Below are 12,842 nucleotides of genomic sequence, written 5' to 3'. Positions count from 1 at the left end.
GGCAGGAAGAAATCACATTTGTAGGACTTCTGGTGGGGCATAATTCTTAGACTGCATCAGATTCACTTTGATTTTACTTGTTAAGTGATAGGCCTTTGTAATAAATCAATCTTGTACTCTTGTCAGAGTTTTATATAAATACACTCAAAGCTCAGACCACAGTAGGGAGAATAGTTAAAGCTTCATCAAGAAGGTGTGCATGGGTTTCTAATAAAGGCATGTGGGGAACTGTCAAGGTTGGGAAATCAGAAGTTTCTTCTTATTGGCTCAGGTGTACACATGTCAGGTCTGCCTCTGGAGTACTGAGTTCTCTCTATTTTCAGAACAAAATGGACTTTTGAGCCCTATGACATGGAGGGGATTATCTCCCCAGACACAGGCTTGGCTTCTTGAATCTGGGAATGCCATCTTGGAGGGCAGAGGCAGGGGCAGAATGTTGCTTTCTTATTTTTGCACTATTCTCATTGGAAGTTGGATTAGCTCACAATAAAGATCTGTGTTGACAGCCCGTCACAGCCACTCCCCACCCCCCATGCCCCAGCAAGAGTGAAAATCTGTTTAAAACACATGGGGCACTCAGGCACACACCGACTAAGTACACACCCACACTCTGCAGGCGAGCAGGTAGCTCTAACCGCTAAGCTGAAGCCTGAGAAGACTTTCTATTTTCAGTGTTGCTTTGAAGCATATCGGAAGTGGTGTTAGTCAAGAGCTTCCTGATTCTGAGCATAGGAGATTTTATTTTCATTTCTTAAAGCAAAATGAAATAGAAGACACAGGACAAAAGAATGCTGTATCAAAATAATTTGTTGACTTTCAAACTTGTATAAGTAAATGAAAAGCATAGGATATTTGACAACGGATTATCAAGACACGTTACGTTTTTCGTTCACATCACGAGACATGCAGATATTTAAAGAAATGCCGAGTGAAATCTTGGCTGCTTGTATTGCAGAGCTGCTGATTTGCTACTGAGGTAGATGAGGCAGTCAGTGATTTCCACAGAGTGGAGTCCTCCGTGCAGCCCACCAGTGCCACTGCCTAACAAAATCAGAATTACCCTTTATCAGAAATGCTCCTCACCAGTCCTTCATGTTTCAAAAATTAAGGGAGTAATTTGAAATGCAGCCCATAGAGAGAATGTATATGGCTCCTACAGCGAGGTTATCAGGACATGAGAAATACATCCTCCAGAAGATCACCAGTGAGTCTGTGGCAGGTAGGGGAATGTATTTCTGGCACTAAAATTAAATCAAGTAGTGTCTGCCATACAGACTCCAGATTTGCTTTATTGTCTATGTCAGGGTTCCATCTTAGATAACTAACTGCATCTTAGGTTGGTGGACTTTTTATTTGTAACTGTAAAAGGAAGAAATACATTTTCTCTGGCCATTACAACTTTTATAAAAATTGAGTATTTCTAGGTCTACTGGAATTATATGGGAATAGGACACTATTATTTAAAGGGGTGAACTGTTTGTTTGCTAGAGGCTGTAAGTACTTCTGAGCAAGTGTTCTTGTCATTTTTAATTTTATAGTTGTATGCAGTAGTAATATAGAGAGGAATTAACCCAGGAAAGTTTTAGCCTTAAAAATAGTTAACATGGGAACCTGTTCCTCTCATGCTTATTCTCACCATCCAATACAGCAGTGGTAAAGTGTGACTTTTATGATTGCACCTGATAAGTAATTGATTTGCTTGTTTTGATCTGATATAAGAGGTGGAAAAATAAAACTGCAAGTAATCACTTCTCTAGAACTTCACCTATTAGTGGACTTGCCATTTGTGTCTTAGGCCTGTGCTTGCATTGAATGCTTAGGAGCCCAAGGCAGCTACACTAGACCTGGCTTGCAGAGGACAGAAACCCCTTTCTTCTTTCTTTCTCTCTCTCTCTCTCTCTCTCTCTCTCTCTCTCTCTCTCTCTTAACTTTATTTATTTATTTATTTATTTATTTATTTATTTATTATTGTTTTATATGGTGCTGAGGATTGAACCCAGGACCTCCAGTGTTCTAGGCAAAAACTCTACCTCTGAGACACTACCCCAGCACAGAAACCACTTTCTTTAATTGACATTTATAGAAGTTTCCTTGTTAAATATGGGGGACTGTGGCAGGTTTGTATGTAATTGCTGCTATTATTAAACACTGTTTGCAATTAATTGGCCTTTTGATCAAGTATTCCTGAATGTTTTTGTACTGATATTATCGTTTAGAACAGGGTCCAGTTAAATATAGCCTGTGGGACAAATTCAGCTCTTCACATATTTTTGTAAATGAAGTTATATTTACACTATTTCATTTATGTATTGTTTGGCTGCTTTTGAACTGTAGTAGCTGAGTTGAGTAGTTGAGAACTTGCAGAGAACAGCAGAGAACTTGGCACCAAAAAGGCTGATATTCTCTATCTGGCAGTTGACAGAAAAGGTTTGTGTACTCCTGATTTAGAATAAGATGAAACGATGTGATTACCAATAACTTTTAAAGGTCTGATTAACTATTAATCTAAATGTACTTCCTGGAGTAACCAGCCACATATTCATTTAACTAGAAACACTTATTGAATGTACACTATATGTTGAGTTCAGGAGACACAGTATGGCAGGGAACAAAATAGGACTCTCTGTCCTCATGGAATTTTTACTGTAGTGAAATGAGATAAATAAACACAGAAGTAAATTGAGAACTACAAGGACTGTTAATATCCTGTCCAACAGTAAGATGCATATAGCTCTGTGCTGGTTAGTAGTTGCTGAACAACTGCCCCGCCATGTTGGTCTATGATGTGCTGGGCTATAATATGTTCATGTTCATACACTGTAAGTTACACTTACTGGATGTTGGCTAATTTACCAAAAACATAACATATAGCCAATTTTCTCCCAGTTCTGTTACATACTAACTTCCAGTGTCTTATGACCCCAAAATTTAGTTTCATGGTTATCTTGATAGAGTTCTTAAAAGCTGTTTTTTAATAAGCAAGATTACCCTTAAGCCTATCTTTGTGTAAAATTGTAAAGAAAATACAGTAAACAGAATCCAAAAGTGTAAGAAAATAATGTACCATTGTCTGGTGGCATTTATCCCAAGAATTCAAGGTTGGTTCAACATTAACAACTCTTAATATTATATACTATAAAAATAAACCTGAGGAGGGAAAATAGTCTTTTTTAACAAAATTCAACACCAAATCAAACACTTAAGGAAGTAAGTAGTAATTTAGAGATGCTTTCTCAACAGGGCACAGTATGAGTATCTTTTAGTTATATGGTGAGAGACTTGGAAGACATTTCCACTAAGCACACCAGTGAGACAAGGAAGACCACTATCTCCATTATCACAGAGCAGTGTACTAGAAGTTGTAAGCAATGCAGTTAGACAAGAAAACTCAAGTAAAGGCATAAAAATGGGTATAGAAGAAATAAAACTCTATTTACAGATGATACAATAATGTGCCTGGAAAAACTTAAGAGAATCAGTCATAAATTGACTCATGACAGTAAAATAACTTGGTGCAAAATGTTCAGTTAGAAGACATAACGGTGGGGAAATCACATTTACAATAGCAACAAGGAAGATTAAATGTTATTAATACTAATAGAGTGTGCAAGGCCTTTTGTATACCCAAAAGGGACTGGGACTCAGGAGGACTTGAAAAAATGAAAGGATTTCCTGAGTTCAAGAGTCATCTCTTCTCCCCAGATTCATTTATAGTTTCATTGCATTCCCAGTAAGAATATCAGGAAGGTATTTTATATCATTAGACAAGTTGACAGTAAAATTCATACAGAGAAACAAACATATTAGAAAAAATTTTTTAGAAGAGTGGCACCTCCTATTAGGAACATTATGGAGATACAGGTTCCTGAAACACTGCTGTGGCAGTGTAAGTTGGTACAGTTTCTGAGGGAAATGGGAAAATGTATGACCTTTTTATCCAGAAACTGCCCTGGAAGAATTAAACCAAAGATATAACTCAAAACTACCCAGATATGTAACCACGGATTTGGAACAACTGAATGTGCTCACAGAGGAGAGTCCCGAGTACACTTTGCAGCCCTCTCACAAAGACTACTCTGGAGTGATTTTTAATGAGGAAGATGTTGTGTTCTGACAGGAAGAACTTTTCCAGGGCATGCTGTTCACTGAAAAAAGCAAAGCCAAAGATACCTGAGTGTGCAAACTTTTGTGCAAAAAGGAATATAGGAAAGAAAACCGTAAACAGTATCAGGCTGGCCGTTCACAAAGGGCGGTGAGGAAAAGGCTAGGAGGAAGAGGAAATGGGCATAGGGAAGGGGAAGAGGAGGGAGGGACACTCACACATTTTTTTTTTTAAACAACTGACTTAAAGCTATCAAAGTGTTTACATACCCCCAAAGCTACAAAGTAATCACAGCCAGTCAGGATGCAGCAGGAACCCTAAATGGAACCCTAACACTGATAACCCTGTGTTGTTCACAGGGATATAGCTTAGTAATCTAAAATGGCTATGTGCATATAATAGAATCAAACAAGTAAATTGATCTAGATAATGAGGGTTGGACTTCTCGCTGTTGGAAAAGTATGAGTAAGAAGGCTAAAATGTACTCTTTAGTTTTGAAATGGAATTCGAAGTATTCATGTAAACTTGTGGTTATACGTATATATACACACATATCAAAATACAAGTACGAGGGCTGTTGTGGCTCAGTGGCAGAGCCCTTGTTTGGGTTTGATCCTCACCACTGCATATAAATAAATAAATAAATAAAATAAAAATAAATAAATGAATAGATAGATATAGATGCAGGTGTATGCATGGGTTAGTTTCCGTGCATGTGTTTCTTACCTCTGCTCAGTGCGTTGGCTGGAAGCACGGCACAGGAGTAAATGTGAGCCAAGCTAGTTCCTGACCCTAGTCTCACAATGGCACTCTCCAGTAAAAGGAACCAGGGCTTCTGGAAGTGATTGATATGGGCTGGGGCAGGACAAATAGAAGATGAGCCTGGAGCATCTGGTGTTTCTAAGATGGAAGAAAATGCTCAATGAAGCAAGGGAGGCTTGTCAACAGGACTCAGGGATCAACCGGAAGGAGCTTCAGTGGCCAAAGCCAAAACAGTTGGAGCAACAAAATAATGATAGTCCTGGGTTTGATTTTGTTTATTTGTTTTACCCATAATATAAAATAAATCCATCCATTTATTAGTTTTCTGCTGCTGTGTAACAGACTGTTAAAAGTTAGCAGCTTAAAACAGCACTTAGTTCCTAGGGTCAGGAGTCCAGGCACAGCTTCATAACTCCGTCTTCTGCTCAGGATCTCACAGGGCTATACTCAAAGTCTTCTCGTGGTCAGTGTTCTAATCTGGACACTCAACTGGGTGAGAATCTGCTTCAGTTTCTTCCAGATTGTAGCAGTAGTCACTTCCTTGTGGTTGTAGGAGTGTATTAGCTTTCCATTACTGTAACAAATACCTGAGATAAATCACCTGAGTAAAAGGTTTATTTTGACTCACAGCTTTCGTTCGGTCTTCAGTCTGTGATAGTTGGTCCCTTGCTTTGGGCCCATAGTGAGGCAACCCAGTGTGGTGGTAGCATGTGGTGGAACAAGCTGCTCACCTCATGGCAACTGGGAAGCAAAAAAAAAAAAGAAGAAGAAGAAGAAGAAGAAGAAAGAACAAACTAGGGACTGAAATCTCACAGTCCCCTTCATAGGCATATCCCCAATGACCACGACTTCCCACTATGCCCTGCCTCCTACAGGTACCCCACCTCCCAACAGGGCCAAGCTGGGAGCCAGGACTTCACCACGTGGGCCTTTCTTTGGAGGACATGCCACATCCAAACTATAGCAAGGAGTGAAGCCCCTATTGTGTGGAACTCCTGTCCTCACCTGGTGACTCAGCTCACACCTTAGAAGCTTACTTTCTAGAAGGTCTAAGCCCTCTGTTGAAGTCAGGCCCAGCCTGTCGGCTGATCAGAAGCCTCAGTTACCTCTGCAGAATCCCTTCACTTCTTCATGAAGGTGTTCGTAAGGCATCATTCATTATTCCAGGAGTGGCAGTCCATCCTTTTGCCATGCTTTTTGGTTAGAAGCCAAGTCAGGTTCTGCCTCAGTGAAAAGAGGGGAATTACAAAGTGTGACTCATTGGAAGTCCTCCCTCCCGGGACGTATCTGCCACCGTGAGTTCACTTGGATATACATAAATGGTCTAATAAATAAATGAGGACACAGTGATTCTGTTCCTCAGAATATAATTCCAATTAATGAATGTAGAAGGAAAAAGGTAAACAGAATTACTAGGAGCACACACCTCCGTAGTAAATGCCTAAACAAGAGTTTTTTGTAACGGTTGCGAATATTGGCTTGTAAAAGTTTGAGGAGATGCAGGATTTGCATACTCTTACATTTGTCCCCTAACATTTATCAGTTTCGAAGAGGAAACAAGGAACTTTAAAGTAGATTTCAGCCTAACCCAGTAGTCAAGGTACACATCACCAGAAGTGGGCCAGCCAGCATCTGAGACCTCCTTAGAACCAGCTAAAGAGTGTGGCATTTTTGTTGAACATGTCCCAAAATGTATTTCAGTGAAATAGATCAGCCCAAGCCAGATTGGGTAGCGTTCTACAAAGTAACTCAGGGGTACTCTTCAAAAGTTGCCAGGTCATAGAACATAAGAAAAGACAGGAGGACTTTTATAGGCTAGAGGACATGGGAGAAATAACTAAATGCAGGGCACAATGATCCCAGAATAAAAGGATGTTTGCTGGAAAATTCAACAAACTCCAAATAAATTCTGTAAGATAAACTTCCTATCTTGATAATCGTATCATGGTTATATAAGATATTTCCATTAGGGGGCTGTGGGCTGTTGGGCTGTTGGATAATCTTCACAATTTTTTCTAAATCTAAAATTAATGAAAAATAAATGGACTTGTTCATTTGTTTTTTTAAATCAACATAGATTTAGGATGAGCATTATAACTCAGCAAAAGTAGAAATTCAGGTAACTTATTGATGCCTCCTTTACTTGTCACATGAAGATTTTGCACAGTGATGCATACATGGTGATTGGGAAGTAAAGTCAGATGTGAGATGGTGGGATTTTCTAGTTCACAGTAATTCTTCTGGCAGTGTTTTACTTCATCATGTCATCATCATCACAGACAAAGGGAGTTCAGGGTACATTTTAAAAGAAACTCAGTTTGAATGTTTAAGAACCGCATAAAGTTGGTTTGCTTACATGGCCATATTCTCTCTTAAAATCAACTACCAAACTTTCTTTGAAAGGTTGAATTTGTCACTGACCTGCCATACAGAAATCCGTTGTTCAGAAGGTGTTTACTTGATTTGGCTGGTTTGAAGGGATCTGAATTCTCTGCTTTGTATGAACCATGCACATGAGTGAGTCTCCTATATCACCTTTCACAGCCCCATTTTCTGAGTTAGCACCTGCTGTATAACACTCTTCGGGGATGAATTATCTCCTAGTAACTGTAGTTACCTCGTAATTAAGTAACTATGAGAAAAGAGAGATCAAAGAAAATGAGGAATTTTAAATGGCCTGGAAATAGCTATCCTTAACACCCAAAGATTCGTGTTTATTTTTCAACACAATGGATTTAATACATGGTTTTTCTCCATGTTCTGAAGGGAATCACTCTCAGAATTGCACCAAACAACTGTGAGTGGTGCTTGGCTGAGGCAGTATTTTATGAGTTGTGAGATGGGCTTCTTACATCCTTTTTTATTTTTCACTTGATATATTGTGTGGAAGGAGTAGCGCCTCGGGCAGGCACAACGTAAGCCTGGTGCCCTGTGTTAACACAGAATTACTGTTTGTTTTTACTGTCCTGAGTCTATGAATCCAGCCTGTCATGCAGAAGTGATCGTTATAATGTAAGCACTTAACTGTCCTGCCGCAGCTGATTCCCTAGGGAAACTTTAAAAGTCCGTGTTTGGTTGCAGAGTGCTTTAAATTTCTAAGTAGACTGTAGATTGTGACTGCAGGGAATTTCTTAGGAACCGTTTGACCCTGCTGTGAACACAGCAGCTTTTGTAGATCTGTAGCCAGTAACTTGCTCTTGAAATTTGTTTTGGTCCAGAATTTAGTTTTTACTTTATATCCAGTTAGTTGGTATTAATACTAATTTACTACAAAGTCTAAGACAAACCAATGTCAAGTAGATTCTGTGCCATTTGTCAGGACTTTCAGCTGCTAGTGAGGGGACTCATGGAAGAGCTCATGTCTCACGGCACCTGTTTCTCTGTGTCTGTCAACTTGGGTGTTTGGCTTTGGCTTTATCTGAGAACGAGCGCAGTGTGGAACACCCAGGACCACTCAGGAGTACAGCCTTAAGGCTTATGTCCACCTCTGAAAGTGAGATGCCTAACCCACCATAAAATTTGAGAATTGTTTTACAGTGATACTTTTAACAGCTATTTATACCTATTATCTAAACTGAAAATTATCTTCCTGCCTCTCTGGCTGTCAGATGACAACTGTTATTAGAGTGAGACATGAGTGGCAGTCCCCAGAGACTCCAGGCCTGAGACCCCATGCTGTAAAAATGGAAGGCATGACACTTGTTCATCCCAATCCCCAGGCCTGCCCCATGGCCTCCGCTGGGGAGCATCAGAGGTGGTCTTCAGGCATTGCCTCCTCTGCACAGTTGTGCTTCTTTTTAGCAGTGTATGTAACTATGGAAGAGTAGGACGTAGAGGAGCAAAGCAGTCAGGTTGAGCTGGCCCTGTCACATGACTGTTCCAGAGGGTGTGCAGAGAGAGATGTTGGTACGTGCTTCTCGCTCCCACCCGTGGTAGCAAGGGGAGAGAGCAGAGCATGCCCTGCGGGTTGTGCTGAATTCAACATTCTTCTTAATCCTAGTGTTTTAGTATTAGAAATGCATCTAACCCTCTGAGCCAGAAAGGGAGCTGAGGGGACCCCCTGCCTTGTGGTGCCTGCGTTTCTGCATCCTGTCTCCCACCTTGTGATGTACTGTCCCTCCTTTATCAGTGGAATAAGTACATTTTCCTTTGTCAGTAAAAAAGTGTGTTTTTCTCTAGTTCACATTCAGAGATTCGTTATGCTAAGGGAGGGACTAAATGAGTGAAAGACAGGATTCCCGTCCCAGGGAGCCCACGTTGATATAGGAAAAAGCCAAACTCATTGAAAGTTACATAGATGCTGTTACTGTTTAAGCAATAAAGATCAAAGGAGATGCATAATAATATTCCTTTCTTTAGTAATAACATATTCCATTGTGTAGTACCATTTTTTATGTTTCTTAATGGAGGTCTTCTGAGTTTGACTCTCGGGTTGATTACAAAACTTTTTAGGAATCTGTTACTATTACTGCATTAGTTGGATATTACCAATGAGTAATTGTTGGCCATTCTACATATCTGCTTACCTATTTGGCTTCACTGTTTTGAATTTTGTTGAATGTGTAGGGAGTGTATATCAAGCTACTTCAACTACAGGTTGATTGATCCATGAGTTTGGGGGCTTATTCAGTAACAAACTGAACTTTTAGCAGGTCTTTTTGGTGAGAACTTTATCATGTTTCCTCTTCATTTTTTAGGAAACAAACGAAATATTACATTCTTTTCAGCTGTGTCTTTTTCTATGTGGGCCGTGCCTTTTGTGACCATAAGAAATGTATGTATCTGGGGCTGGGGATGTGGCTCAGGCAGTGGCGCGCTCGCCTGGCATGCGTGAGGCCTGGGTTCGATCCTCAGCACCACATACAAACAAAGATGTTGTGTCCGCCGAAGGCTAAGAAATAAATATTAAAATTCTCTCTCTCTCTCTTTAAAAAAAAAAAAGAAAGAAAGAAAGAAATGTATCTGTGTCTTGTTTTGGGGGAGGGTTTTGTGTGTATGGTTTTTTTGTTGTTGTTTTTTTTGGGCACAATTGCAGTATTAACGAAAATGGTCCCCCCATCCCCACTTTCCCTCCTGTGTTTTACAGGCAGTCAGATGCCTCCTCAGCCACCTGGGAGCCAGTCAGAATCCAGTTCCCATCCTGCCTTGAGCCAGTCACCAATGCCACAGGAAAGAGGTGAGTCTTCGGTTCACATCCTACGCACTGATCATGCTTTGAGTATAGAAGGCTCATATGAGTTTTCTCACCCATTTGTCTTCTTACAGATAATTTTTTAAAAGGATGCTTATCAGATAAACAGAACTCTATAAGTAACAACAAATTTGGGGAGAAGGGATTCTTTCTTGCAGATTGGATTACATGTTACCAAAGTGTAATTCAAGGCCCAAAGAATCAGTGTGTCCACAAAACACCATGAAGTGTAGTCTGTGTTTGATTGTAGTCTGCGTAGTCCAGCTGGGTGCAGATAACTATGAGTGGCTCAATGTGGACGTCAGTCCTAGTAAAGTGAAGTGTGTGAGCACACGTGCACTCAGGCACACGTGCTGACCTGACTAGTCACTTGTTCCAATAGATTTAATGATAAAATTTAAACTCATATTTCAACTTATCATATAAAATTGTAAGATCTTCTAACTGGAGCAGACCTGAAAGCTCAGTGTACAGTTGAAGAAACTGAGGACTACGTTTGCCCGTGGTTTCCTCACTCCCAGAGTCTACTTAGAGACTGGGCTTTTCCTGAAGCCGCCGCCTCTGTGCTTCACTCAGTGCTGTGTGTCAGCCTGTGGTGCCTCTGCCTCCCCTGCACGGTGGTCCTCCTCCAATCAGCATTCTCTTTTGTGCCACTGCTCCTGTGGTGGTGGTGGTGGTGGTGGTGATTTTAATTCAGACTGGTGTAGACCAGGGCTTACGTCACCATGGGCTGCTGTTCCCAGTCACTTCCCACAGCCTGTGGGTCAAGCTTGTCCACCTGTCCACCCTGTTCCACAGGAGATGCCACTTTGTTCCATGTGGGCCTGGAGGCCAGGAGTTGCCTGCCGGCTAGGTAGCTGATGTCTAGAGGGCTGCTTGAGCCCTGACATTATGATTATTTCTGTAAGGACTGAAGAGATGATGATTTGCTGCTAATTAGACTTATGAGGTTTAAGTTATTTTACATATTAAAAATTCAGTGGCACATAATTTAGAAAGCAGTGCCATTAAAAAGATGGATTAGACTTATCTGTGTATCATTTGTGTTGAATGTTTAGTGGAATAAAGTGAATTTTTCATTTCCTAATACCTTTACTTATTAGCGTTTTTATTATAGTTTAAGGTGTAGTTAATACTTTAATTCCCTTATCAAGATAATACAGGGTGTTAATCATGGACTAAGTTAATGGTTCTCAAACTTTAGCGTGCTTGAGAGTTGTTGCAGGACTTAAAACCCATTGCTGGCCCACCACAGATTTCTGATGAAGACACTCAAAATCTGCATTTCTGACAAGCTCCAGGTACTGTGATGCACAGGGCTAAGGGGCACCTGGAGCAGCGCTGCCTGCAACTCCACAGTCTTTAACAGGCCTCATCATGGTGCGAACCTGAGCATTTGTTTCTGTGCCCTCTTGACGTGCTATATGTCGCTCTAGCCAGGTCCTCTAGGATTACTCATCTGTGTAAGCTCCTCCTTGGGCCCCATCGTCCTGAAGACCTTACAGACATCCGAGGACAGAGCATGCTCCAGTGCCATACTTGTGGGGAGCTTGCTGCTCTGTGTAGGGGGCGGGGGGGGGGCTGACCTTCTGTGCATGGCAGTGGGGACAGGATGGGGTAGAGGAAGCCCTGCATGGAGCATCTGTGGGCCGGGTCTAGAACCAATCTGGAGATGGCTGTCACCTCACTAATTCTCAACAAGGGCCTGTGGCAGCACTTACACTGGCACAAGTCTGTTGATATCACATGTCACAGGGTAAGTGCCCCTTATGTGGGATCCTGGAATGTAGAACTTAGGAGACCAAAGAGAAATTCTGTCAAATCTCCTCAACCCTGGCAACTGATAGGTGTTAAGATTAGGAAATGTGGGGAAGCAAGTATGAGGTCAGGATGACAATGGGGAAGCCTGGTTAATGTGACAACATGGGAAATCACCACAGCTGTCAACGCTTCCTCTGGTTGCCTTAGATGCTAAATCTGAATTGACTTTTTTTTTCGAGGGGGCACATATTCCCCAAACCTTTTCTGAAAGATTGTGCTAGAGACACTATTTGCATTCTCTTTTGTGCTTTTATTGGTTAGATAACCTCCTAAAAAGCAAAACTTCATTTCTTAAAATGACTACTATGTTAAATGATGCGTTGCCATACATGAGTTAAATTTTCTCAAAATTGGACAGCAAAGATCAAAAGAAAATGACTTTATTGTTTGTTCAAATTTAGGAAGAGATGTCAGCTCCTAATAACATTTGCTATGATGGTAAAAATTCATTTTTGCTTTTCCATCATTTGTTGTGCACCAACAGTGGACAGTATAAAATAAGGTCGTAGAATACCCTTCTAGAACATTCCCTATCATTGATTCTTTACTGAAAAGCAGTTTAATTTCATTTATAACCTTATATTTGATATATGTCCCTCTCAAGGAAGTAATAAGAAAAAAAGCAAGAAATAATACAACAATGATTTAGGATCTAGGATCTATTTTCAAAAGTATTTTTCTCAGAAACCGTGGACTCTGATAGATCAGGTAAGAACAGAGCTGATTTCAACAAGACAAAGATGTCAGGGAGACTCCATGCGTTCCCATTTTCTTTAATGTGTCCAGGAGGACGTTTCCTTTCATGGTGTCTGCAAAGGGAGAGCTGGCACAGCTATTCCTATGTGGAGTGCCCCCTTCTTGGTCCTGCCCAGAGTCCTCCTGAGGTGCAGCAGCACTGACACCACCACCCTGGAGCCAGGTCCTTCCAGGTGCAGAAGGCCAGCTCCTGCTCTGCTGTCCTTCCTT

At 41.0% G+C, this 12,842-nt stretch overlaps 1 protein-coding gene across 5 annotated transcripts in view; it reads left to right on the top strand.

Annotated features, from left to right (window-relative positions):
- Positions 1–12,842, top strand: part of Arid1b (AT-rich interaction domain 1B) — a 397,185-nt gene that overhangs the window by 300,855 nt on the left and 83,488 nt on the right. For all 5 annotated transcript variants that reach the window (XM_077802067.1, XM_077802070.1, XM_026393857.2 and 2 more), the window contains exon 6: positions 9,951–10,040. In XM_077802067.1, coding sequence (XP_077658193.1) covers positions 9,951–10,040 — 90 coding nt within the window. The remainder of the gene's footprint in view (positions 1–9,950; positions 10,041–12,842) is intronic.

Source organism: Urocitellus parryii, chromosome 8 (genome assembly GCF_045843805.1).
Source record: "Urocitellus parryii isolate mUroPar1 chromosome 8, mUroPar1.hap1, whole genome shotgun sequence".
Lineage (NCBI taxonomy): Eukaryota > Metazoa > Chordata > Mammalia > Rodentia > Sciuridae > Urocitellus > Urocitellus parryii.
The sequence above is the reverse complement of the archived record's forward strand: the minus strand, read 5'-3'. Positions and strand labels throughout refer to the sequence as shown.